The sequence below is a fragment of the Ranitomeya variabilis genome, chromosome 3 (genome assembly GCF_051348905.1).
Source record: "Ranitomeya variabilis isolate aRanVar5 chromosome 3, aRanVar5.hap1, whole genome shotgun sequence".
NCBI lineage: Eukaryota > Metazoa > Chordata > Amphibia > Anura > Dendrobatidae > Ranitomeya > Ranitomeya variabilis.
In genome coordinates, this window is record NC_135234.1 from 639727436 (window position 1) to 639754626 (window position 27191).

General features: G+C 41.5%; 1 protein-coding gene across 1 annotated transcript in view; it reads right to left on the reverse strand.

The window, feature by feature from the left end:
- Positions 1-15099: 15099 nt before the first annotated feature.
- Positions 15100-27191, reverse strand: part of GLS2 (glutaminase 2) — a 132519-nt gene continuing 120427 nt past the window's right edge. Inside the window, exons 12-18 of the mRNA XM_077297610.1 lie at positions 26858-27034; positions 24929-25060; positions 23001-23093; positions 22240-22301; positions 18394-18470; positions 18247-18310; positions 15100-16328 (exon numbers count right to left, since the gene is read on the reverse strand). Coding sequence (XP_077153725.1) covers positions 16172-16328; positions 18247-18310; positions 18394-18470; positions 22240-22301; positions 23001-23093; positions 24929-25060; positions 26858-27034 — 762 coding nt within the window. The 3' untranslated portion in view covers positions 15100-16171. The remainder of the gene's footprint in view (positions 16329-18246; positions 18311-18393; positions 18471-22239; positions 22302-23000; positions 23094-24928; positions 25061-26857; positions 27035-27191) is intronic.

Consider the following 27191-nt stretch of genomic DNA (forward strand, 5'->3'; position numbering starts at 1 on the left):
TTCTGGCTGTGATTCTTTATTCTGTTAGTTATTACATTCTCCGTGCAGTTTACCATAAATGGGAAACTTAGACAGTATGTTCAGTATAAGGATTTGCTGAACCGTATGTCCCTTGCAATATGAAATCTCACCCATACGCTATGCAGATAATGCACATCAAATTGCCTGACATTCTGGATTTGGCAATATTTGCTGCAAATATCTGTAACGGAGTGTATTCAGTGGAGAATGCAGCTAATTTCGTGGTATATCGAGTCCTTGTGCACTTACCTTTTTTAAAGCCGTATTCTTGCAGTTTATTGAAGTGTGTGTTGTTCCAAAACACTGCTCATATGAGCAGCAAAAAGACTTCTCACCATTAATGCAAGCCAGGACTAGTCCGGCCTCCGGTACCTCCTCTGTGTGACTTCATCTTCACTGTCCCCCGTCATAAGTTCTGTGCAGTAAATTGTATGACTGGTGAATGTGGAGATGCCAATCACGATGAGCGGGTGTGGTTACAGCACCTGCACTTGGTGGCAGTTTGGGCTCTTGTGAAACCGAACAGGTTCCCTTTTAATCCCTTCGCGCCGTGGCCCTTTTTCGTTTTTGCGTTTCTGATTTTCGCTCCCCTTCTTCCCAGAGCCATAACTTTTTTTTATTTTCAGTCAATATGGCCATGTGAGGGCTTGTTTTTTGCGGGACAAGTTGTACTTTTGATCGACACCATTGGTTTTCCCATATAGTGCACTCAAAAACAGGAAAAAACTCCAAGTGCGGTGAAATTGCAAAAAAAGTGCAATTCTACAACTGATTTTTGGATTATTTTTCTTTACCATGTTCACCAAATGCTAAACCTGACCTGCCATTATGATTCTCCAGATCATTACGAGTTCATAAACACCAAACATGTTTAGGTTCTTTTTTATTTAAAGGGAGTCTGTCACCCCCAAAATCGTATATGAGCTGCGTCCACCGGCATCAGGGGATTATCTACAGCATTCTGTAATGCTGTAGATAAGCCCCCAATGTAACCTGAAAGATGAGAAAAACAGGTTAGATTATACTCACCCAGTGGCGGGCGGTCCTGCTGCGTTCTGGGTCCGATGGGCGTCGCAGTCCGGTGCAGCGCCTCCTATCTTCATACGATGACGTCCTCTTCTTGCCGCGGCTCCGGCGCACTTTGTCTGTCCTGTTGAGGGCAGAGCAAAGTACTGCAGTGCGCAGGCGCCGGGCCTCTCTGACCTTTCCTGACGCCTGCGCACTGCAGTACTTTGCTCTGCCCTCAACAGGTCTTCTAATTTTGTGAGAAGTGTGTGTGTGTGTGTGTATATGTGTGTGTGTGTGTATATATATATATATATATATATATATATATATATTATACATACACGTTATTTTGGACCCTAGTACTGTTTCTGCATTCAAAGGGGTTTTCTCATTCTTTACCATTGGTGGCTTCTTCATGTTAGTGTACATGGTCCACAGCACGCTAGGAAGCACTTCCATGTCATTCACAACTAAACATACAACACAGCTCCATATTTATCAGTAGCAGCTATGCTTTATATTGCAGCACCGTCTTTTCCAATGTAAAGGGAAGAAGCTGTAGTACCATGTATAGTCACTACTGAAAGTAAAGGACCCACACCTAGGTCACCCGGTTCCCATTCTGACTGGTTGCCCGGATGACTTTTACAGAACTTGGACAGCCGCCTCACCACCGCCACAGCTGCTGCACCTCCGACCTTCTGTCTCTTCCCCACTATCCCATAGAATGTACAGTAAGTCCGCAAGGACAGGGTCCTCTCCCCTCTGTACCAGTCTGTCACTGTAAACTTGTTTACTGTAAACGATATTTATAACCCTGTGTGTAACCCCTTTCTCATGTACAGCACCATGGAATTAATGGTGCTATATAAATAAATAATAATAATAATCTAATAACATAGGAGGAGGTGTTAAAGAGGGGTTTTAGTTTGTATCATCATCTCTTCTCCCAACTCTGACTCTGGTCACTGCTCAAAGCTATAAATAAAAAAGGAATTCGAACTCCCTCCACTTCTCATTTTCCCCATTTTTATTTTATGTTTATTTTTGTATCTTTAAAAAAAAAAAAAAATTGGCATTGATGCATCCATAACAGTATAATCTGTCAAAAATATAAATGAATTAACCCATACGAGAAATGCTATGAACATAAGAATAAACAAAACTTCAGAATTGCGGATTTTGGTCACCAAGCTCAAAAAGAAATGCAATAAAAAGCACTGTATCTATTCAAACTGGTATCAATACAGTAAAGACTTTGGGCTGACCACTCAAAAAACAACACTCGTCTCTAATGATGGAAAAATAAAAATGTTATGAGTCTCTGAAAATGGCAACACAAACTTATTTTTTTTTTACACTGTACTGTGATGTTGTGCATTGCCTCAATTATATTGACCTGGCGAATCATGCTGCCAGGTCATGTTTACCATACAATGAATAGCAAAAATCCAATGGCGGAATTGCATTTATTCACTGCATGTTTATATCGCACTTTAGGATGAGATGTCATTTCAATTTTCCCTTCAGTTACCAGTAAAGCTAGAATCAGCGCTGCCAGCCATTCTCGGTGACACATGGCAGTCACCACCTAAATGGCTCTGCAGGGTTATCCTAAACTTTAGCCTCTCCCCTCCTTTTGCAAACACCCAGAAGGGGAGGAGCAACATCACATGCGAGAAGATCCTGCCCACATTTACTGCAGTCATAAAGCGACGTAGTAGTACACATAGTTTATTTCAAATGTGAGCAGCTGCTCCCTCTGGTGTTTAAAAGCTGAAACTATCAAAATTTTAAGTACATTTTCATATTTTATACCATAAAAATGTATTTTTTAATGTATACATTAATTAGATTTTTAGCTTCAGTTTTTTATGATAATTACCATTAACGAAGATGAATATTCTACCACTTCAATATTTATAAAAATGTGAATAAATTAGAAACTATATAGAAATGTGTTCAGAAATGAACAGTTTAATAAGCATAAAAAATAAGCACCGCTATATCTGATACAACATCTTATAAAACCACACAACGCAAATTATTTAGACATTTTTGGCCAATATTACATAGCAGCAATGCAGAGAAGACGCACATCTCAATTATCAAGTACATTCATTCTGTCTCCAATGGTCACGTTGCTGGTGAAGCATTGGAAGTAAAGCAGAAAACAACACGATAAAAAAGAGAACATGACCTAATTGTCTCATCTCAGTAGAAGATTTCACGTAAAATGCGCTCTATGCTTGTAGGACCCTGCTCACATCACATTCATTGCTTCTGTCTGATGTAGTGGTCAAAAGTTTTGAGACTGGAACAAATTTTAGATTTCACAAAGTTTACTGCTTCGGTTTTTGTAGATCTTTAATCAGATGTTTCTATGATTACTGACGTACGATTATAAGTTTTTACACTTAGGCCGGCGTCACACTGGCGTGTTTTACGGACGTTTGAGTGGCGCAGAAAATACGGATTGCATTCAGTGCGCTGTACAGTAAAATCACACTGACAGAATAGAATAGGTAGAATAAATGTGTACACATATGTGTGTCAGTGAGACACACATATATATATATTTATATTTAATTCAGCGCTAGATAGCAGAAAAGCCGGTAATTCAATTGCCGGCTTTTCCTATCTCCTTCACAAACCCGACAGGATATGAGACATGGTTTACATACAGTAAACCATTACGTATCCCTTCTTTTATTACATATTCTTCTTTACTAATGTAACAAGTGTATCTGTGTAAAATTTGGGGTCTCTAGCTATTAAATTAAAGGGTTAAATCCCGGAAAAAATTGGCGTGGGCTCCCGCTCAATTTTCTCCGCCACAGTGGGAAAGCCAGTGACTGAGGGCAGCTATTAATAGCCTAGAGAGGGACCATGGTTATAGGACCCCCCCTGGCTAAAAAGATCTGCCCCCAGCCACCCCAGAAAAGGCACATCTGTAAGATGTGCCTATTCTGGCACTTAGCTTCTTTCTTCCCACTCCCGTGTAGCGGTGGGATATGGGGTAATGAAGGGTTAATGCCATCTTGCTATTGTAAGGTGACATTAAGCCAGGTTAATAATGGAGAGTGTTATGGTTACCCCAATGACCATGGGAAAAAAAATACAAAACGGACTAGCTCTCGGGTGATGGAAACTAAGGTCGACCGTGACCTGAACCTGACCCAACACTTACAGTAGCCGGGGGATGTACCTACGATGCCCTAGACACCACGCGCCAGCCGGAGATCTAACTACCCCTATAAGAGGAACATACAGGCCTGCCTTACCTCCAGTGAGGAACCCCAAAAGATGATAGTAGGCCCCCACAGATATTGACGGTGAGTTCAGAGGAAATGACATACGTAGGATGAACAGCAGATTTAGCACAGTGAGGTCCGCTTACTAGATAGCAGAAGGACAGGAAAGAGTTACTTCACGGTCGACCTAAAAATCACTATTCAAAAACACCATCCAGAAATTACTTTAAACTCCAGTGACAACTCATGCCACTGGAGTAGTAATTTTCTGTCCACAAGAGCTTCCAGCACTGAAGAGTCACATTGCAGATAGCTGGACAAAAATAGCAAAACAAGAAACAAAATTCAACTTAGCTGAACTGGAACTTGAGGCAGGTGAATGCAACAGAATGCTACTAGCACATTGTTGGCCGGCATGTGACTAACAGCCAAGCAGCCTTAAATAGGAAACTCCCCAAGAGGGTGGCGACAGGTAATCAGAGATGGAGGAAGGCACATAAGAGACACTACCATAACAGACCACCGGGGGAGCCCACAAACCGAATTCACAACAGTACCCCCCCCTTAAGGAGGGGGCACCGAACCCTCACCAGAACCACCAGGGCGACCTGGATGAGCACTATGAAATGCACGAACCAAATCGGGAGCATGAACATCGGATGCTGTCACCCAAGAATTATCCTCCTGGCCATAACCTTTCCACTTAACCAGATACTGAAGTTTCCGTCTGGAAACACGGGAGTCCAAGATCTTTTCCACCACATACTCCAATTCACCCTCAACCAACACAGGAGCAGGTGGATCAGCAGAAGGAACAACCGGTACCTCATACCTCCGCAATAATGACCGATGGAAAACATTATGGATATTAAAAGATGCTGGGAGGTCCAAACGAAAGGACACAGGATTAAGAACCTCCAGAATCCTATAAGGGCCGATAAACCGAGGCTTAAACTTAGGAGACGAGACCTTCATAGGAACAAATCGAGAAGACAGCCACACCAGGTCCCCAACACAAAGACGAGGACCAATACGCCGATGACGATTAGTGAACTGTTGAGTCTTCTCCTGGGACAACTTCAGATTGTCCACAACCTGTCCCCAAATCTGATGCATCCTATCAACCACAGCATCCACTCCAGGACAATCCGAAGACTCCAATTGACCGGACGAAAACCGAGGGTGAAACCCTGAATTACAAAAAAATGGAGAAACCAAAGTGGCAGAACTAGCCCGATTGTTAAGGGCAAACTCTGCCAATGGCAAAAAGTCAAGCCAATCATCCTGATCAGCGGACACAAAACACCTCAAGTAAGTCTCCAAGGTCTGATTAGTACGCTCAGTCTGGCCATTAGTCTGAGGATGGAATGCAGACGAAAAAGACAAATCGATACCCATCCTGGCACAGAACGTCCGCCAAAATCTAGACACAAACTGAGTACCCCTGTCAGACACTATATTCTCAGGAATACCATGCAAACGCACCACATTCTGAAAAAATAGAGGAACCAACTCAGAGGAGGAGGGCAATTTGGGTAAAGGTACCAAATGAACCATCTTGGAAAAACGGTCACAAATCACCCAGATGACAGACATCCTACGAGAAACCGGAAGGTCAGAAATAAAGTCCATAGAGATGTGCGTCCAAGGCCTCTTAGGAATAGGCAAGGGCAACAACAACCCACTGGCCCTAGAACAGCAGGGCTTGGCCCGAGCACAAACATCACAAGACTGCACAAACATGCGCACATCTCGAGACAAAGAAGGCCACCAGAAGGACCTAGACACCAAATCCCTGGTGCCAAAAATTCCAGGATGACCTGTCAACGCGGAAGAATGAACCTCCGAGATAACTCTACTGGTCCAATCATCAGGGACAAACAGTCTACCAGGCGGACAGCGATCAGGCCTATCCACCTGAAACTCCTGCAAAGAACGCCGCAGGTCTGGGGAGACAGCTGACAATATCACCCCATCCTTCAGGATGCCGGTAGGTTCGGAATCACCAGGCGAGTCAGGCTCAAAACTCCTAGAGAGGGCATCCGCCTTCACATTCTTGGACCCAGGCAGATATGACACCACAAAGTTAAATCGGGAGAAAAACAACGACCAGCGCGCCTGTCTAGGATTCAGACGCCTGGCCGACTCAAGATAAATTAGATTCTTGTGGTCAGTGAGGACCACCACCTGGTGTCTAGCACCCTCAAGCCAATGACGCCACTCCTCAAACGCCCACTTCATGGCCAGAAGTTCCCGATTTCCCACATCATAATTTCGCTCAGCGGGCGAAAATTTTCGGGAGAAAAACGCACATGGTCTCATTACTGAGCAGTCAGGATCTTTCTGCGACAAAACTGCACCTGCTCCGATCTCCGAAGCATCCACCTCAACCTGGAACGGAAGTAACACATCAGGTTGGCGCAACACAGGAGCGGAAGAAAAGCGGCGCTTAAGCTCTTGAAAGGCCTCCACAGCCGCAGAGGACCAATTAGCAACATCAGCACCCTTTTTGGTCAAATCAGTCAAAGGTTTAGCAATGGCAGAAAAACCCGCTATAAATCGGCGATAGAAATTAGCAAAACCCAAGAACTTTTGCAGACTCTTCAAAGAAGTAGGTTGCATCCAATCACAAATAGCCTGGACCTTGACAGGGTCCATCTCCATAGATGAAGGGGAAAAAATATATCCCAAAAAGGAAATTCTCTGAACTCCAAAACTACACTTTGAGCCCTTTACAAAAAGAGAATTAGCTCGCAAAACCTGAAAAACTCTCCTGACCTGTTGAACGTGAGATTCCCAGTCCTCCGAAAAAACAAGAATATCATCCAAATACACAATCATAAACTTATCCAGATATTCACGGAAAATATCGTGCATAAAGGACTGAAAAACGGAAGGGGCATTTGCGAGACCGAAAGGCATTACCAAATACTCAAAATGGCCTTCAGGCGTATTAAATGCGGTCTTCCACTCATCCCCCTGCTTAATCCGCACCAAATTATACGCACCACGTAGATCGATCTTAGTGAACCACTTAGCCCCCTTTATACGAGCAAACAGATCAGTCAGTAAAGGTAACGGGTACTGGTATTTAACTGTAATCTTATTCAAAAGTCGATAGTCGATACAAGGTCTCAATGAACCATCCTTTTTACCTACAAAGAAAAATCCTGCCCCTAGTGGAGACAACGAGGGGCGAATATGACCCTTTTCCAAGGATTCTCTGATATACTCCCGCATAGCAGTATGTTCAGGTACAGACAAATTAAACAAGCGACCCTTAGGAAACTTACTACCGGGGATCAATTCAATAGCGCAGTCACACTCTCTGTGGGGAGGGAGAGAATCAACTTTAGGCTCTTGAAATACATCATAAAAATCTGACAGAAATGCTGGGATCTCAGAGGGAGTAGATGAAGAAATAGGAACCAAAGGTGCATCCCCATGAATACCCCGACATCCCCAGCTCAACACAGACATAGATTTCCAGTCCAAGACGGGATTATGAATCTGTAACCATGGTAATCCAAGCACTAAGACATCATGTAGGTTATATAATACAAGGAAACGAATAATCTCCTGATGGTCTGGGGTAAGACGCATAGTCACTTGTGTCCAATATTGTGGTTTATTGCTAGCCAAAGGTGTAGAATCAATACCCTTCAGGGGAATAGAAACTTCCAACGGCTCCAAATCAAACCCACAACGCTTGGCAAAGGACCAATCCATGAGACTCAGAGCGGCGCCAGAATCCACATAAGCATTCACAGTCACAGATGATAAGGTACAAATCAATGTCACGGACAAAAGAAATTTTGACTGCAAGGTACCTGTAGAAAAAGATTTATCAACCTTTTTATCAACCTTATTTATACGTTTAGAGCATGCTGATATAACATGAGCTGGATCTCCACAGTAGAAGCACAATCCATTTTTGCGCCTGTAATTTTGACGTTCGCCTCTAGACAAAACACGATCGCATTGCATATGCTCTAATGCCTTTTCAGAGGTCACCGCCAAATGGTGCACAGGTCTTTGCTCAGAAGACACCGCCATATGGTGCACAGGTTTTTGCTCAGAAGATACCGCCATATGGTGCACAGATTCTTCCTCAGAAGACCCCGCCATATGGTGCACAGATTTGCGCTCCCGCAAACGCCGATCAATCTGGATAGCCAATTTCATGGCATCATTCAGACCTGTAGGCACAGGGAACCCCACCATGACATCCTTCACGGCATCAGAGAGACCTTCTCTGAAATTAGCTGCTAAAGCGCACTCATTCCATTTAGTAAGCACCGACCATTTACGGAATTTCTGGCAGTATATCTCAGCTTCATCTTGCCCTTGGGAAAGAGCTATCAAGGCTTTCTCAGCCAAAATCTCCAAATTAGGTTCTTCATAAAGCAACCCCAAAGCCTGAAAAAACGCATCTACATTTAACAACGCAGGATCCCCTGGCGATAATGCAAATGCCCAACTTTGTGGGTCGCCGCGCAGTAGAGAGATAACAATTTTAACTTGTTGAGTCTGATCACCAGCAGAGTGAGATCTCAGAGACAAAAACAATTTGCAATTTTCTCTGAAACTCAAAAACCGGGATCTGTCTCCGGTAAAGTATTCAGGCAGAGGAATCTTAGGTTCAGACATTGGAGCACGTATAACAAAATCTTGTAGGTTCTGTACTTTTGTCGCAAGGTTATTCAAACCCGCAACTAAACTCTGTGGATCCATGTTTCAAATGGGTGTAACCCAAGCATTCAGAGGTTAAGAGGAGAGGAGAAAAAAAAAGGCTGAAGACTGCAGTTTAAGCAAGGAATACAAATGATCAAACTAAGGTGCACTTTCAAACACAGGAAAAAAAAAAACCTTTTCTTCTCCTTCCTACTTTAGTGCATATTTTAACACATAGATTTTTTACTGGCCGGCCAAACTGTTATGGTTACCCCAATGACCATGGGAAAAAAAATACAAAACGGACTAGCTCTCGGGTGATGGAAACTAAGGTCGACCGTGACCTGAACCTGACCCAACACTTACAGTAGCCGGGGGATGTACCTACGATGCCCTAGACACCACGCGCCAGCCGGAGATCTAACTACCCCTATAAGAGGAACATACAGGCCTGCCTTACCTCCAGTGAGGAACCCCAAAAGATGATAGTAGGCCCCCACAGATATTGACGGTGAGTTCAGAGGAAATGACATACGTAGGATGAACAGCAGATTTAGCACAGTGAGGTCCGCTTACTAGATAGCAGAAGGACAGGAAAGAGTTACTTCACGGTCGACCTAAAAATCACTATTCAAAAACACCATCCAGAAATTACTTTAAACTCCAGTGACAACTCATGCCACTGGAGTAGTAATTTTCTGTCCACAAGAGCTTCCAGCACTGAAGAGTCACATTGCAGATAGCTGGACAAAAATAGCAAAACAAGAAACAAAATTCAACTTAGCTGAACTGGAACTTGAGGCAGGTGAATGCAACAGAATGCTACTAGCACATTGTTGGCCGGCATGTGACTAACAGCCAAGCAGCCTTAAATAGGAAACTCCCCAAGAGGGTGGCGACAGGTAATCAGAGATGGAGGAAGGCACATAAGAGACACTACCATAACAGACCACCGGGGGAGCCCACAAACCGAATTCACAACAGGAGAGGTGTCATTTATGACACCTATCCATAATTAATCCAATAGTACGAAATGGTTAATAAAACACACACATTATTAAAAACAACAATATTCCATACCTTCCATCGTTCAGTCTTGTCACACGCTGTAAATCCATCTGAAGGGGTTAAATCATTTTACACCCAGGAGCTCTGCTAATGCAGCTGTGCTCCTGACTGTAAAACGCGGTGAATGAATGGAATGCAGGGGAATGTACCGTAGTTACCTCGAGTCGCGGTGATGCGCCCTCTGCTGGATGAACTCTTGAACTCGAGCCTGGGAACTTTTCAGAATATTTTCTCACGCTCGAGTTCATATGAGTCTATATATATAGACTGTATATATGTTTTTAAGAATATTTGAGCAGATGGATCCATGATATGTCCATTTTGCAAGCCTGCGAGGAAAAAATCGCTGTACGGAAGCCATACGGATGCTATACGGATGACAAACGGATAAATTTGTGCGTAAAAATCGCATCCCCGCATTGAATACGGAACAGTGTTTTGGGACAATTACTGCGTTTACGGCCGTAAAAATCGGACCGTATTTCCATACGCTGAGTGTGACGCCAGCCTTATACTGACAAAAACATAAATTTTATGTAAAGTCTCAATATTTATCGTGTTGACCCCTTATTTTTCAGGACTATCAGCTTCTGAGCCAAATCCTGGCTGATGACAATACATTCTGACCTATCAGTACTTTGCGTTTATCACAATTTCTGTGTATTTTTGTTTGTTCATCTGATTCTTTAGGATTGACTGCAGGTTCTTAATTGGATTGAGAACTGGGGAGTTTCTTGTCCAATGACCCAAAATTTCAATGTATTCTTCACTTTTGCCTTGTGACATGTTGTTCCATCATGCTGGAAATAGTATTTCTCATCATCAAATTGCTCCTGGGGAGTTGGGAGAAGATGATCTTAGACGATGTTTAGACGAAATGCTTATAATTTTACATCAATAACCACAGAAACATCCGACTAAAAGATCTAAAAACACAGAAGCAGCAAACTATACGAAAAACAAATTTGTGTCAGTCTCAAAACTTTTGGCCATGACTGTATACGTTGGGTAAAATCCTAACCAAGTCCACTGTTGTTAGGGCAGACATTCTAATAGTTCATCCTGTGCAGATATACAGGCGCCAAATAGGTCATGGCGCCCATTGTCATTTCAGAAGCAGTTTCCTGTTATCGATTTGTTTGCATGCAAGAACTAATACATTTCATAGCTCACAACTACTGGAGAATTGATGGAGAGAAATGGTTAGGTGCTTTATGATGAGCTATGGGACAAGAGGAGGCCCCAATACAGTGCTTGCACAGGGGACCTCAACTGTCCGTGTCCATCCCTGCTCTGACATGTCCCAGGTATACCTATCCCACAGCCCACAGCATCCCATTGTAAACCAACATTCACTATTGTTGTTTTTTTTGTTGTTTTTTTTACTTTATACCGATGTATAGAACAGTGCAGCTTACAGCGCTATTAAATGCATTTTATGTTCTAACAGAGATCGAAAAGATGACCTTCTCCCCCATCCGGTCAATAGAAACCCTATAGACACACTTAGGCCCCAATGCACCAAGACTGGCTTGCAATACTGGGCCGAAGAGGCGTGTACGTCTTAATGAATCTGATGCATCTTTCAGCTGCTGTCTATCGCAACTAAAAATGTGCTTAAGTCTGGGGCTAAAGTACATTTCTGTCACATTTTACGCAAATTTTTTAGATGAATTTGTTGGCCAGGACTTGCATAAACCCCCCAGAAATATTACAGTTTACATGTAGCTAAGAGATGCACAAAAATTTCATTGGGAGCTAAGCAGAAACTATCAAAGTGATGTCAACAAATATTAAGGCCTCATTTACATCCCAGAATAGGAAAGGTGTTTTTTTTGTTGTTGTTTGTTTGTTTTTTAAGGCCAAAAACAAAAGTGGAGCTTGAACACAGAAAGTATGTAACAGAAAGATGTACACTGTTTTTAATCCACTCCTAATTTTGGCTTACAGAGCTTGTCTGCTACTAAGACAACCCCTTCTTGATGTAAATGTTTGGGGCCGATGAAATTAAAAAGCTTATACTCACCTCCTGCACTGGCGCCATTCCACCGTTTCTGCCACTCGCAGTCCCGGGGCTCTCGTGTTGTGACACGTGAGCCCAGCGCCCCACCAGTGCTGGCATCACTGTCCCCGCCTTCGGACATTTTGAACATGAAGAGGATTTAGGGCTGCAACTGATCTTACTTCCTCTTCATGTTCAAAACATCCGAAGTTGGGGACAGTGACGCCAGCGCTGATGGGGCGTAGGAGTCACGTCTCAACACCGCACGAGAGCCCCGGGACCGCAAGTGCTGACACCGCGAGAATGGCGCCAGCACAAAAGGTGAATATTGGCTTTTTTATTTTATTAGGCTACTTTCACACTGGCGTTAACTGCATTACGTCGCAATGCGTCGTTTTGCCGAAAAAATGCATCCTGCAAAAGTGCTTGCAGGATGCGTTTTTTCTGCATTGACTAACATTAGCGACGCATTTGCGACGCAATGACACACGTCGCAACCGTCGTGCGACGGTTGCGCCGTGCTGTGGCGGACCGTCGGGCGCAAAAAACGTTACATGTAACGTTTTTTGCTCCCGACGGTCCGCTTTTTCCGACCGCGCATGCGCGGCCGGAACTCCGCCCCCACCTCCCCGCACTTCCCCGCACCTCACAATGGGGCAGCGGATGCGCTGGAAAAATGCATCCGCTGCCCCCGTTGTGCGGCGGAGACAACGCTAGCGTCGGGAACCTCGGCCCGACGCTAGTGTGAAAGTAGCCTTAGCCGCAAACATTTAGATTAAGAAGGGGTTTCCTTAGTAGTGGACAACCCCTTTAAAAGGGAATTTGTCAGCTGGATTTCATCTCTTAAACTATTTATTTGCCCATTTGAAAGAAAAGTCCAGCAATAACTTTACCTGACCAGTCCATTCGTCCATTACTCAGAAATCTGGATTTGACTTGATATGCAAATAAGACTGAAGTCTCTGTCGCTCCAGCTCTATTCCCTGCCCAGTGCCCCTGCTTGACTGACAGCTCTATGCTGTGTGACTTCAGGAAAAGGAGTCATCAGTCAAACAGGAGGAAGCTGCACTGGACAGAGAATAGAGCTGGAGTGACAGAGGCTTCAGATCTACAAATAGATCTTCAGCCTCATTTGCATATTACATTCAAACACTGATTTCTCAGTAACCAAGAAATGAACAAGCCATCTTAACCTGTTGCTGGACATACCTGTTAAAGAGCTACATGCATGTATAAAAAGTTTAGGGTGTGAAATCCTGCTGACAGATTCCCTTTTAGAACACATTAAAAATAATGAATTTATACAAGCCCATGGTATATGAAAGTAATAGATCTTTAATCTCAGTGTGCTTGGGAATCCCTACTCAAACATTATAATGTACAATTTGCATATGCAATCACTTCTGTTGCTCAGAAACGATATAACTGATTTTTACCTCTAGTGCAAATAAAACTTTATATACAATTAATTTGCCCCACAGCAACATATTAGATTTCTCTATTCTCGGCTCCTGTGTGCAGATATTGCTGTTATGTACTTGTTGCGGTGCCCCATGGTGATGTTTTCTCCCCATTTACCTACCGAATTCAACCCATGTAAAAAAAAAAGAAATTCTTAATGACTAGTCTGTACAACAGCAAGAATCACTCGGCCGGGGTGGTAAGTCTAAGCTGCTGGATTCATATCTACTGGCATTGGACACATTAGGTGGAGAGGGAATCCATCTAGTATCAAAGGACACCATGAAAGTAATATATATTCTAGACAGAAACATTTTAAAGGAACTGTCTCCGTAAGATCAATTCCCCCAAGCTGCATGTAGGGCTTTGAAATGTAAATCCATGACACTTTTATATCTTCTATCTGTTGCTGCATTCCTGAGAAATCAATGTTTAATTCATATACAAATTACAGTAGGTGTTAAGAGCGCTAGGTATTACAGAGCACTTCCGAAGCCTCTACCTCGGAGGTTGTTTCCCCCCCAGCACCGGCCTCTTTAGCTTCTTTGATAGATCCCTGTCTTTCCTTGCCTAGTGCCTGATGTGACACGGACATTTAGATATCAACCAAGCTAAACAATTTGGAGCTAGGTTGAGAAACAACTTGAGGAGCGCAGAGGCTCTGCCACGCCCAGACCACTAACTTCTTATTTGCATGTTAATTGAAACGCTGATTTCTCGGGAATGCAGGCACAGCTAAGAGATGTAAAGGTGGGGATGGATTTAGCTTTTAAAGATCTGCATGCCCACAGTGTGGTTTGGGGAGAGTTGATTTTACTGACAGATTCCAAATGACAAATGTTTGTTAAATCACGAAAAGATAAGGAAATGTAAAATGTAATTGTTATAAAACCCCTCTAAGGTTCAGTAGATGCAGTGGAATATGTTTTATTAGATGGAACATAATGTCTTCGGTAGGATGAAATGGCTTATAAGGGAACCTGTCACTCAATTTATGCTGCCCAAACCGCAGACAGCATGAATCAGAGCTCGGCTGCACAATCGTAGCCAGGTCTGTTTTTCTCTGAAATGCTGCTGCCTTTTAGATAAGACGTAGCTTGAAAAGCCTTCCGGCAACCATAGGTAGAGACGAGACTTGTCAAGTGCCAACCCCAGCCGACTTCTTCCCAGCCCTGGTGATTGACAGGTGTTTTGCTATATACACCAATGAGAGAGACCCGCCAATCACCAGAGTCCCTGGCCGGCTCTTCAAACGATGTTTTCTCTGAAAGTGTTTCCGAAAAAAACATAAATGACTGCAATAGTGAAACAGGAATCGAGTGACTAGTTCTATTGAGAAAAGCTGGATAAGACTACTTGGCATGTGACCACAACTATGAAGGTGGCATGCATGTCATCATGTGAGTGTCCACTACACAAGGAGTACAAGGCAATCGTGACACGGTTTGGCAGTCTGCAGTCACATAGAGCGACTGCAGACTTTTCATTTTAGACCAGAGTGTCCTGTCCTTCCAGGTTATACTGTTGTGTAACCACCATTGTATCTATGACACAGTTTTGCTGCTGTGTGACTTGCACCTATTAGATATTTGTTACAAATCCTGCTGATATGCCGTAAATATCCAAAAATGGGGTAATTGTTTTATTTTTGAATAAACTAAGTACTAAAAAAAAAAAAGTACATAATCCCGGAACAACAATTTTAAGGGAATCTGTCATAACAGACTCAATTAATTTAGAACTGGATACCTTCATAGAAACAAGCTACTAGCCAATGCTACTATCTACAGAGCGTTGTCCAAACACACGGGGGGCCAAAAACAACTATATGTAAATGGTTCTTACTTTTCATTTGAACCAATGATATAATAATACAATAATCAATCTGACCAAATATATTAGATAGCTGTCTGCTGAACTATCGTCCATCTGACCACTGTCTTGTCCAAATCCCCCATACACTAGACTACTCGGCTCGTCTTAGTGTTCCTGTGTTTTCTATGACAAAGCCACTGCCAAAATCATCTGGCAGCTGCATATCTCCCCACCAAACAAAAGTATCAGACAACTGAACGCTGACCACCCGATCCTTATGTCCCCAGACATAATTTGTTTTTGGGGGGATATAGTGGAGGTTGTCAGGAGGCCCCTATACACCTTAGATGTTTGCCCAATCACGCTAAAATCGACAGGTTCAGTTAACTTTTATCTAAGGTGTATGGGGGCCTTTAGTGTGAAGGGGGCTATGGAAGTCCTGGTCCCTCTAGGCCTATTAGCCAAAAGGGCCTTGTCTTATGCATGTGGAGCCCATTCTACTACCCGATCCTACTTGCATAGGTTCCCTATGATAAAGTGGCCTGTCACCATAATGGATTTTCCCTGATCAGTATATACTAATAATGAATGTGATGATAAAGTCATGATCATTTCTTGCACTTTGAGCCAAACATATCACAAACAAACACCTCTCTTCTAGAACGTCCTGAGTTTGTGCTACAATGTATTGGTGGAGGTAGGCCCTTCTTTTACCCATCATAGGGGCCTGTCGTATGGACCACAGAGTTAGCTTGATGATGGATTCGGACATTGTGCTATTGGACTTGGCTGATCCCTGTATGAACAATTTAATTCACTGGGTTGTGTAGCGAAATGTGAAGTCCTCAAGGCTTGTAACGAGGATCCGCTATACCATACTCTCCAAATTCTCCAGAGAAATATGTTCCTTGGAGCTGTCTGCCCCCATCTGTCTCTTCACATAGGTTTCTTGATATTCAGTCAGTAATTTTACCACGTCATGTCTCTCAAACCTTATGGCATCTTGCAGAGGGATATTTCCCCACCTAAAGAGAAAAGTGAATCATTATATGCCACCTATAAATTATGTATCATTCAAGAGAATTGTACCCTAAATTGTAATTGTGAGATTAATATTCTCCACATTCCTTTTCTTATATTTCCTTCTGGAATAGACAGTTAATAACCGCCATAGATGTTATGTCCGGCCTCACATAGGGTTGTCATAGATCTACAAAGTTATCCAGCCATAACGATATATGATAAGTACCGTATGCTGATTTACCACTCAGGAGTTAGGGATCTCCCTAAAGGTGTGGGGTACCAATGCAATAACTGTAAAAGCGACCCCCTATCACGCATCCTATTTTTGAACTGCTGCACTTTTAAGGATCAGAAGGCTTTTGTTTTGCCCCCTTAGGTTCCAGGACCTGGGCATGTCTGCAACGCCTATAGATATGCCTCTGTGTGGGAGAATTATAGATTTAGGGTTGCAGCAGCTTTACATAGAGACCACACTTGCGGTAATTCGAGGATCGTCAGCTGTAAGTAGTTTTTTTTCTACAACTCCAATTCTAAGCATCTTATAGCAATGTATAAAATGTAAAAAAAAACAAGATTTGGAAATCTCTTATAACCATTTTATTCACAAGAGAACATAGAACACAGCTCAGAAGGTGAATGTTACACACTTTTCCTATTCATTTGAAAACATCACTCATTTAGAAATTGATGGCAGCCACACATCTCAATAAAGTTGGGACAGAGTCATGTCTCCCATTGTGTAGCATCCCGACGTCTGGGAAGTGAGGAAACTGATTGCTGGAGTTTTGGGAGAGGAATGTTGATTTATGCTTGTCTGATGTAGGATTGTAGCTACTCTGCAGTCCTGGCTCTTCTTTGATGGAGTATTCATTTCATAAAGCACTAAATGTTCTCGGTTTGTGAAAGTGCCTTCCAAGATGTGTAAGCTGCCCATACCATAGGCATTAATGCAACCTCATACCATCAGAGATGCAGGAACCATGTGCTGATAACAAGCTGGATGGTCCCTCTCCTTTTGAGTCCGCAGGTCACAGTGCCTGTGCTTTCCATACAGAATGGGAAATTTTGATCTAACTGACCACAGAACTGTTTTTCAATTTGCCTCAGTCCATAGTTTTTCTGGATTGCATAATAGAGCTTTAACTTGCATTTGTGGATTGCACAGCGAACTGTGTTCATAGATAATGATTTCTGAAAGTATCCCCTGAGCCCATGCTGTGATTTGCATGACAAAATCATTTCTGGTTTTAATGCAATTTTCAATTTTTAATCTCTGTATCTTTTGATACTATTATGTACTATAGATGGTGGGATATTCGATGTATTTGAAATTTTACATTGAGGAACATTTACCTGAAATTGTTCTAAAATGTTTACATGCAGTTGTGAACAGATTAGAGAACTGTGACTATCTTTACTTCTGAGAGACTCTGCCTCTCTAGCATGCTTTTTTTTTCTTTTTTTTATACACAATCATGTGACTTAGTTGAAAATTGACCCTTCAGAGTACTTTTATTAGTATTACTTACAGCCTTTTGTTAACCCTGTCCCAAGTTTTTGGTGATGTCAGTCATCATGTCATCAATTTCTAAATGAGTTATTTTTTTTCAAATAAAATGGAAAATCTCTAACTTTCAAAATCTGATCTGTGTAATATGTTCTATTGTGAATAAAATATGAGTATGAGATTTCCAAATCTTTGCATTCTTGTATTCTTTACATCCGATTTTTTTTTTAAATTGGTTTTGTAATTATTATTTAACTTTTTTTTATCAGAGCATAGCTGTATGATGTAGGCTTTGACCATACAATTAAGGTTCTATGTATGTTTATTTTTCATACGTCACTACAATAATTCTTTATAAATATTTTACACATATCTCTATATATTACATTTACTGAGCTTTACATACACCGTACCTGTCTTCTGCAAATGGATTAACTTTACAACCTTCTATGAGGAATTTGACCACATCCACATGTCCTGCCAGAGTCGAAATAAAGTATTAAAAATGAAGAAAATTAGCTTTTGTAATCTAAGTTTGTTATAATATTCTGATTACAAACCTTCTGCTGCGGCAACATGCAAAGCTGTCCTGGAGTCATAATCCTTTTGCTCCATGTCCATGGCAGAAAGTGCAAATCTGGAAAACAGTGAAACCTTATTGCCTGTTTTGAGACAAACTTGTACTAAGGCCATGTTCACACATTCAGTATTTGGTCAGTTTTTTACATCAGTATTTGAAAGCCAAAACCAGGAGTGGTGACGTGTTTCTATTATACTTTTTCTTGAATTGTTGTACTCCTGGTTTTGGATTACAGATACTGATGTAAAAACTGACCAAATACTCAACGTGTGAACATGGTCTAATACATACTGTAATGCACAAAAGTTAATGTTTAAAGAGAACCTGACTCTTGATACGTGCTGCCCAAACCATGGTCAACTTGTATCAGGCACTGGCTATATTATCTCAGGAAGGTATGTTTGACTCCAAAATGCTGTGGCGTTTAAAAAAAAAAACATGCTTTAATAGCTGTTGGGGTCCGAGACCGCGATATAGAGTAGTTGGACAGCCAGGTCCTCTGTGGTCTTTTTCTGCCCTCTGTTTTGGATTGCTTTGGATATGTGCACGTAGGTAAGGACCTGTCAATCCAGGGCAGCGGGCGGGAGAAGCTGCTGGGGACTCGCCTATCTGACTAGTCTATAAAGCAATCTCATTCCTTGTTGACTATTAAAGTATGTTTTTCTTTCTCCAGCGTTTCAGAGTCAAGCATACCTGGCTGAGATAATACAGCCAGTGCCTGATACATGTTCCCTCGGACTGGGCAGCATGTATCAGATGTCCGGTTCACTTTAATCAGCCTGTAGGGAGGCAAAATTTTATCTGGGCTGATTTTAGCGGCTGTAAATATTCTGCAGATAACATTCAGTAAAAGGCTTTGTTCACATCCATCACGGATAATGTGAAAAAAGCTGGAAAAATTGTCTTGAAAAATGGTGAATATCAAATGACAGAAACCTGATGGACCCTATTATAGTCATATAAGCGCATGCCACTTGATGAATTAGATGCATCTGGTAATCGGTGTGTGCTGCTGCCAGAAATCTGTTCCAGTCAGGGACTGGAGTAAGTAGTGTAACTTTTCATGAATTAGGACAGGCACAGCTATGCTACACCCATATTGACATAGCTGGCCCAAAACTGGCGTGAAAATGCCAAAAGTCAATATATTTTTGCACAACGTTTCAAATTGAGGCGTATTACACCAGAATTCTGTTGGGGCGCAAAGGTGGCATTATTGCTTTTGGAGTGTGTTAGGGGACACTAAGGGGACATAATTACTCTTTAAGTGGGCAATAATATTTATATAGGTGGCTCTCAGGAGGCATTATTACTAGATTAGGGGGTGTAATACTTGCCTTACTCCAGGCCACTCAACAAAAAAGTAACCCTATACCAAACCTGATAAGTCAGATAAAAATGAGCTTTTAATTTATCTTTCTAAAAACAAACATCATATAAAACAGTCACCATACAGCCAACTGTGCTGGCTACTTGCATCCTGCACTGAAAATCCTGTTACCAATGTCTACCTACCAGCGGAGGTTGGCACCCTAAACACAAAACAAAAACGAGAAATGGCGCCCCCGCTTACTCCAGGCCACTGCATAAAAGTGCCTTTCTTCTATATACACACACGTGGTCAAAATTGTTGGTACCCCTTGTTTAATGACATGAAAACCCACAATGGTCACAGAAATAACTTGAATCTGACAAAAGTAATAATAAATAAAAAATCTATGAAAATGAACAAATGAAAGTCAGACTTTTTTTTCAACCATGCTTCCACAGAATTAAAAAAAACTCATGAAATAGGCCTGGACAGAAATGCTGGTACTCCTGAAAATAATGTGACAAAAGGGACATGTTAAATCAAGGTGTGTCCACTAGCTAGCATCATAGGTGTCTACAATCTTGGACTCAGTGAGTGGCCTGTATATAGGGCTACAGATACTCACTGTGCTGTTTGGTGACATGGTGTGTATCACACTCAACATGGACCAGAGGACGCAAAGGAGTTGTCTCAGGAGATAAGAAAGAAAATTATAGACAAACATGTTAAAGCTAACAGTTATAAGACCTTCTCCAAGCAGCTTGATGTTCCTGTGACTACAGTTGCACATATTATTCAGAAATTTAAGATCCATGGGACTGTAGCCAACCTCCCTGGACGTGGCCACAGGAGGAAAATTGATGACAAATCAAAGAGAAAGATAATACGAATGGTAGCAAAAGAGCCCAGAAAAACTTCTAAACAGATTAAAGGTGAACTTCAAGCTCAAGGAACATCAGTGTCAGATCGCACTATCCGTCATTGTATGAGCCAAAGTGGACTTCATGGGGGACGACCAAGGAGGACACCATTGTTGAAAAAAAATCATAAAAAAAAAGCCAGACTGGAATTTGCCAAACTACATGTTGACAAGCCACAAAGATTCTTGGAGAATGTCCTATGGACAGATGAGACAAAAATTGAGCTTTTTGGCAAGGCACATCAGCTCTATGTTCACAGACTGAAAAATGAAGCATATCAAGAAGAGAATACAGTCCCTACGGTGAAACATGGAGGAGCCTCTGTTATGTTCTGGGGCTGCTTTGCTGCATCTGGCACAGGGTGTCTAGAATCTGTGCAGGGTACAATGAAATCTCAAGACTATCAAGGGATTCTAGAGAGAAATGTGCTGCCCAATGTCAGAAAGCTTGGTCTCAGTTGCAGGTCATGGGTCTTGCAACAGGATAATGACCCAAAACACACAGCTAAAAACACCCAAGAATGGCTAAGAGGAAAACATTGGACTATTCTGAAGTGGCCTTTTATGAGTCCTGACCTAAATCCTATTGAGCATCTTTGAAAAGAGCTGAAACATGCCGTCTGGAAAAGGTAACCTTCAAACACGAGACAACTGGAGCAGTTTGCTCTTGAGGAGTGGGCCAAAATACCTGTTGAGAGGTGCAGAAGTCTCAATGACAGTTACAGGAATTGTTTGATTGCAGTGATTGCCTCAAAAGGTTGTGCAACAAAATATTAACAAAAGTTAAGGGTACCATCATTTCTGTCCAGGCCTATTTTATGAGTTTTATTTATTTTTTTAATTCTGTGGAAGCATGGTTGAAAAACAATGTCTGACTTTCATTTGTTCATTTTCATAGATCTTTTATTTATTATTACTTTTGTCAGATTCATGTTATTTCTGTGACCATTGTGGGTTTTCATGTCATTAAACGAGGGGTACCAACAATTTTGACCACGTGTGTACGTATTATTATTATTTATTATTATAGCGCCATTTATTCCATGGCGCTTTACATGTGAGGAGGGGTATACATAATAAAAACAAGTACAATATTCTTAAACAATACAAGTCCCTGACTGGTACAGGAGGAGTGAGGACCCTGCCCACGAAGGTTCACAATCTACAAGGGATGGGTGAGAATACAGTAGGTGAGGATAGAGCTGGTCATGCAGTGGTTTGGTTGATCGGTGGTTACTGCAGGTTGTAGGCTTGCCGGAAGAGGTGGGTCTTCAGGCTCTTTTTGAAGGTTTCTATGGTAGGTAAGAGTCTGATGTGTTGTGGTATAGGGTTCCAGAGTAGGGGTGATGCGCGAGAGAAATCTTGTATGCGATTGTGTGAAGAGGAGATAAGAGGGGAGTAGAGAAGGAGATCTTGTGAGGATCGCAGGTTGCGTGCAGGAAAGTACCGGGAGTAAGTAGTTTTTAGGTCTTTTTAATGCTTTGTTTTTTTCCTTATTTTTGGGTAGTATGTCGATTGGATATACTGTACTTGGTGGCAATGTTTTTTTGTTTGGCACTTTCAAATGTTATATTATTAGAAGAAGTGCACCTTACCTTCTCAGTGCAGAGACATCGCCGCTATTAGCCGCAAATAGAAGGTTCACCACTGTCTTTTGCTGCGGAAAACAGAACATGACGAGCAGCATCAGCGCATCAGACAAGCAGCAAATGGGTTTATAGCACAATATAATGCAATTATAATGCAAGGCACAAGAATAATGTTTATTCCTTCAGACATGATAAAAGGTCATAAAAGCACTCACCACACACACACAGTGCTTATAAAAAGATACTTTGTGTTAGAAGACAGACACACACACAAAAATATATATAATGAACTTATCTTTGTTGATTCATAGAATATATAGAAATAATAAAAAAAGAACAATAGCTAAAGATAGGTTGCTATACAGTGCAACACCACGAATGGTCCCTAAATATGAGGCACGTAACCCCTAGATACACACAGTATATAGGATAGCATGGTAAATAAAAAGTTAAAAGCTCATACATAAGAAATAGGAAACAGGAAAGATCATATAATATATAGGAAGCGAGCTAGGTAAAATCCCAAGTTTACCCACCACACCAAACCCAATGCACGTTTCACCAACTGCTTAATCTGGGGATATAATTTTGGTGGTCACGGGCACTAAATTTGTTTTGGCAGCCACTATAAGGTAACATAAAAAATTAGAAGCATATTGTAGAATGATACAGGGCATAGGTTTCACCAATGGTATGTCTGGCCTCGCACTTACTATATATCACTGAAAAATGTATCCTGATCATATTAGCAGAATACAGAATAATACCTGTATTTCTCTTCTCTCTTTGCGGGGATCCAGCTTCTTTGCACAGTGACGCAAGTTGTCAAAATGATGAAAATTGAAAAGTGAGACCAGTTCCTACAAAGTAAGCAATTTCTACATATAATTGATAAACAGAATATTTACATCCAAACATTTCAGTATAGTGTATAGTGCAGTGGATAAGGGACCTGGTAAGTTTTCACTTGATTTTTGAGCAGCTGTCACATTTAATAAGATCACAGATGACACAAGGACACAGATGTAACAACCAGACTTTAGTCTTCTCTAGATTCAAAGCCTTTTTATATTGCTGCCTAGAGCGTGTGAGACTACAAGGTGATTAATCCAAGGAAATTTATTTTGCACACGTGCTTTGCTTGCAGGACACAAGGCCACCATCAGGGCATTACTGTCATTACTGGTATATGGGGCCCGGTGAGCAGAAGCAAAGAGTTGGGGCCCGGACTGGGTGAGACACGCTGCATAGCCTGCGCTGAGGCAGCACTGCTGAGCCACTGTATAAATGGCCTGGCAGACTACATGGCATGCTGGGGCTCAGGCTAATTACTTTACTTTATTAAGCCCCGGGGCCCAAGTCACTCACAACCACAGCTACTTACATTGTATGGCCGCAGCAGAGGAAGATGCCTGCATCAGACATCAGTGACGTCAGAGGCTGGTGGCTTGCCCTCTGTTCTTAAACTGCCGGCGCACCCTTGGCCTTTGCGGCACATTATATGCAGGAATTGAAAGCCCGAAAGTGATGTGGCGTGTGCTCCCGCTCACCCGCCGGGCCGACTTCCTGTTCCCCCATCTGACCTACTATTGGATTCGCCCACCCACTACTCTTCTTGTTCCTCTCTTCCTGCTCATGCAGTGTGAAGTTGGAGGCCTTCTCCGTCTACTGCCTGCAAACTTGTAACTACTACCCTACTAAGGTACAGTTGCCTGTCTTAAAGGGAATATTCTAGTATCCTAATACTTATCTCCTATATACAACATTTGGGATAGTTATTAGGACCAGTTCACATGACAAATGTTCAAGCAGAAGTCTGGCGCAGACAGCCACTCCAGCATTCAGCTGAATACCCATGGTGGCTGTTTCCTCCATGCCTCCCATTCATTTTTATGGGAGACAGTGATGAAAATTGCAGAGTGGCGGGTTTTAGCCGTAGCTGTGCCAAGAAAGGACCTGTCCGCATCAAAATTCTGCTTGAAAATCTGCCGTGTTATCTGGCCCTTACAATTGAGCGGCTGCACTCATGCCCAATCAGCTGTTCCGCTCATTTTGGGGGCTATGACATTTACGGGGGGCCCTGTTGTTTTGATCAGTGGGGGTCCGAGAAGTGTCCAATACCCATATCTCCAAACAGGCAAGAGAGCAGCTTCCAAAAATGTACAGAAAACAGAATACAATAATCTGCAATTAGAAATACAGATTATAAAAATAATTATCACAATCTGGTTTGAATTAGTTTAAAAATGTGTGTGACATGTTCCCTTAAAGAAAAATAAATATATATCAAAAAAGGTTATTGGACATTTTAAGAAATATTTAATAGGCTAGAGTAGAGTAGAGCAAAGCCCGGCCAAAAGAGTCTGCCTTGTCGTGGTGGCGGCTTAATAAATCTTTTGGCCAAAACAAAAGCTGCTGGCTGTATGTGATCTGGTGTTAGATGGAAACCGTTATGTGTGATTGGTGAGGACAGGGTGCAGAAGTGGAGTTTCAAGGAAGGTCAGAGGGGTGGGCATGGATCTGAGGTGGGCCCAAAAATGTTGCCAGTATGAAATTCCTGGTGGCAACCCTGACAGCACACATCAGAAATAAAAAATATACCAGGGTTAAATATGTGTTTCATATCTTTTCAGAATTTAGGGAAAACTTGACTAGTAGGTAGACAGGAAAAAACAAAAAAACAAGTTTTTCTTACATAGCAAAAATGAATCCCTCGGACACTATTACCAATTCTGTCAAGAGGAGGAGACCAACAGCAAACTCCCATAATATTAGGAACGACCAGCAATATGGCTCCAGACACACCGGACTTTGCTGGGAGACCAACCTGGGAAGATACAACCACAGTCTTTGAACATTTTCTAGAAGCAGAGACATAGGAACCGATTTGTCATTTGCAATTTTAAATTCATTTCTTTTGCCTTATCTTTATTTTGCTCCAAATTCATCAAAGTAACACAACATGTTTGATGAGTTTTGAGCAAATTGAAAGATGTGAGTTTCTTGGTTGTTTTGCTTCTTTTGTTCCTTGATAAAAGTCTCCCAATCCTAAGTTTGAAATGTTGCCCTTTAGTTATCAACTCAGCAAAAAAAAGCTACAAATATACCAGGGCGTAGTAGAGCACATTTGTGCAAAAAAAAAAGAAAAGAAAAAAAGCTACTATTTAAAAACTCACAAATTATAAATTTGGCAAGAACATCTTTAATTGACTAAACATGCCCACACTCACACTGATACTTTTCTTTTGTTCTTCAAAAAAAGCACAAAAAGGTGTAAAACAGATAATAAATTAGGTGTGGGGAAATAACAGCAAGAAAGACAAAATAATTAAAATAAGACACAAATTTAATGATGAGGACAGTGCAGATTGATTCTATTGAATTCTTAGGGAGTACTGTAAATGTATAAATTGCTTTTTAATATTTATTGTTCAGACTTGTTTTATCATAAACATATAAACAAACAAGCGTAGCTATTTCTGCAAACAAAATACTACAATTTATTTTTTCTTGTACACTTCTGTAAGATTTATTGTAATTACAACATTTGTCCACAAGAGGGCAATAGCACTACATAAGAGATTTTGTGATTTGCGAGGCTATTTTCTTATTAAAATGAAAACAGAATTATTTTAGATTGTTTTAGTTCCTTTTATAACTTATTGAGAAAGTGTTTTTTTTTATTTTTATTGCAGAGCAGTTTTTTACTGAAGGTTCCCTTGTATTATTTGGTTATTCTTTAGTTTTTGGTGTATTTTTTATTTACTATTAAATATGTAGACAATTTAATTTTAAGTGTCTAGCGACATTCTTGAAAGGGATTAGAAACAATGACAAAAATACAATTAATAAGTAAAATACACTGGTTTTCCCCTTTCTAACGTTACAGAACAGTCCTATGTTTCCTCATTAAGGGGTTTTCCGCTTTGGACAATCCCTACTTGTTAGGAAGGTCCCTGGACAATAAGCTGAAAGTGTCTCTCAGCTGTAATCTGTAGAGAAACCTGGCAATAAGCCATTAATTTTCTTACAACCCACCACAGGGGAAATAAAGCATCTGTTCCAATCAATGGGTAATTGGGGTGATGCAGGACAGAAAAGGTCGTCCAAAGTCAGGATCCTCTATTCTGGCATTGCTTATCACTGTTTTACACTTATAATATGTAGAATTTTTTTCATAAAACTTTTTAGTTCCACACGAGGACTAGAACAATCGATCCTATGATCGCATAGATAATACACTATTTTGTCTGTAGATTTTGGCCAGTGATTGGACAGAGATCCCCGGACGTCTGCATGAGCCCTTAGACTGATATGTCCCCTATTATACCCCACCTCCAGCTGTATCTGATATGCTGTATTATATGGCCCACTTGGAAGCCATGTTACGTCCCGAGTTTCCAAAACAACTGGTAGGCATCCTGCTATTGTGTTGCAGGGGTGACAATGGGCTGACAGAGGGAGTGCTCTTCCTCTGTCAAACATCTCACTTGCTACTGTCATGCTCTTGTACTCAGACTTCCAATACCTTATCTTGCGTTGTTACTAGAAACATTTTAAATATGTATAAAAACAAACAAACAACCACTTAAAGTTTGTTTAAATATTACAGCTTTGGACTCACATGAAAGGCAAATTGTCCAGAGAAGTCATACATCCCACAGGAATGCATTAGGCTCAGAGTATTCCTTACAGCTTCTGCACTCAGAACCCGCTCTCCGGTGATGGGACAGATGCCACCATTAGCCAGAGTGGCCGCAATCACACTTCCCGAGTGACAGGTCACCTCAATGGAGCACAACTGGAAAGAAAAGAACTAGATTATTCATGAGATATCATGTAACTGTAAAAGCCGGGATACATAGAAAGAACTAGAAAAAGACAAAAAATACCTAGAGCCTGTCCAGTACTTGTACATTGATTACCTCTTGTAAGTATAGTTGATCAATATAAGATTG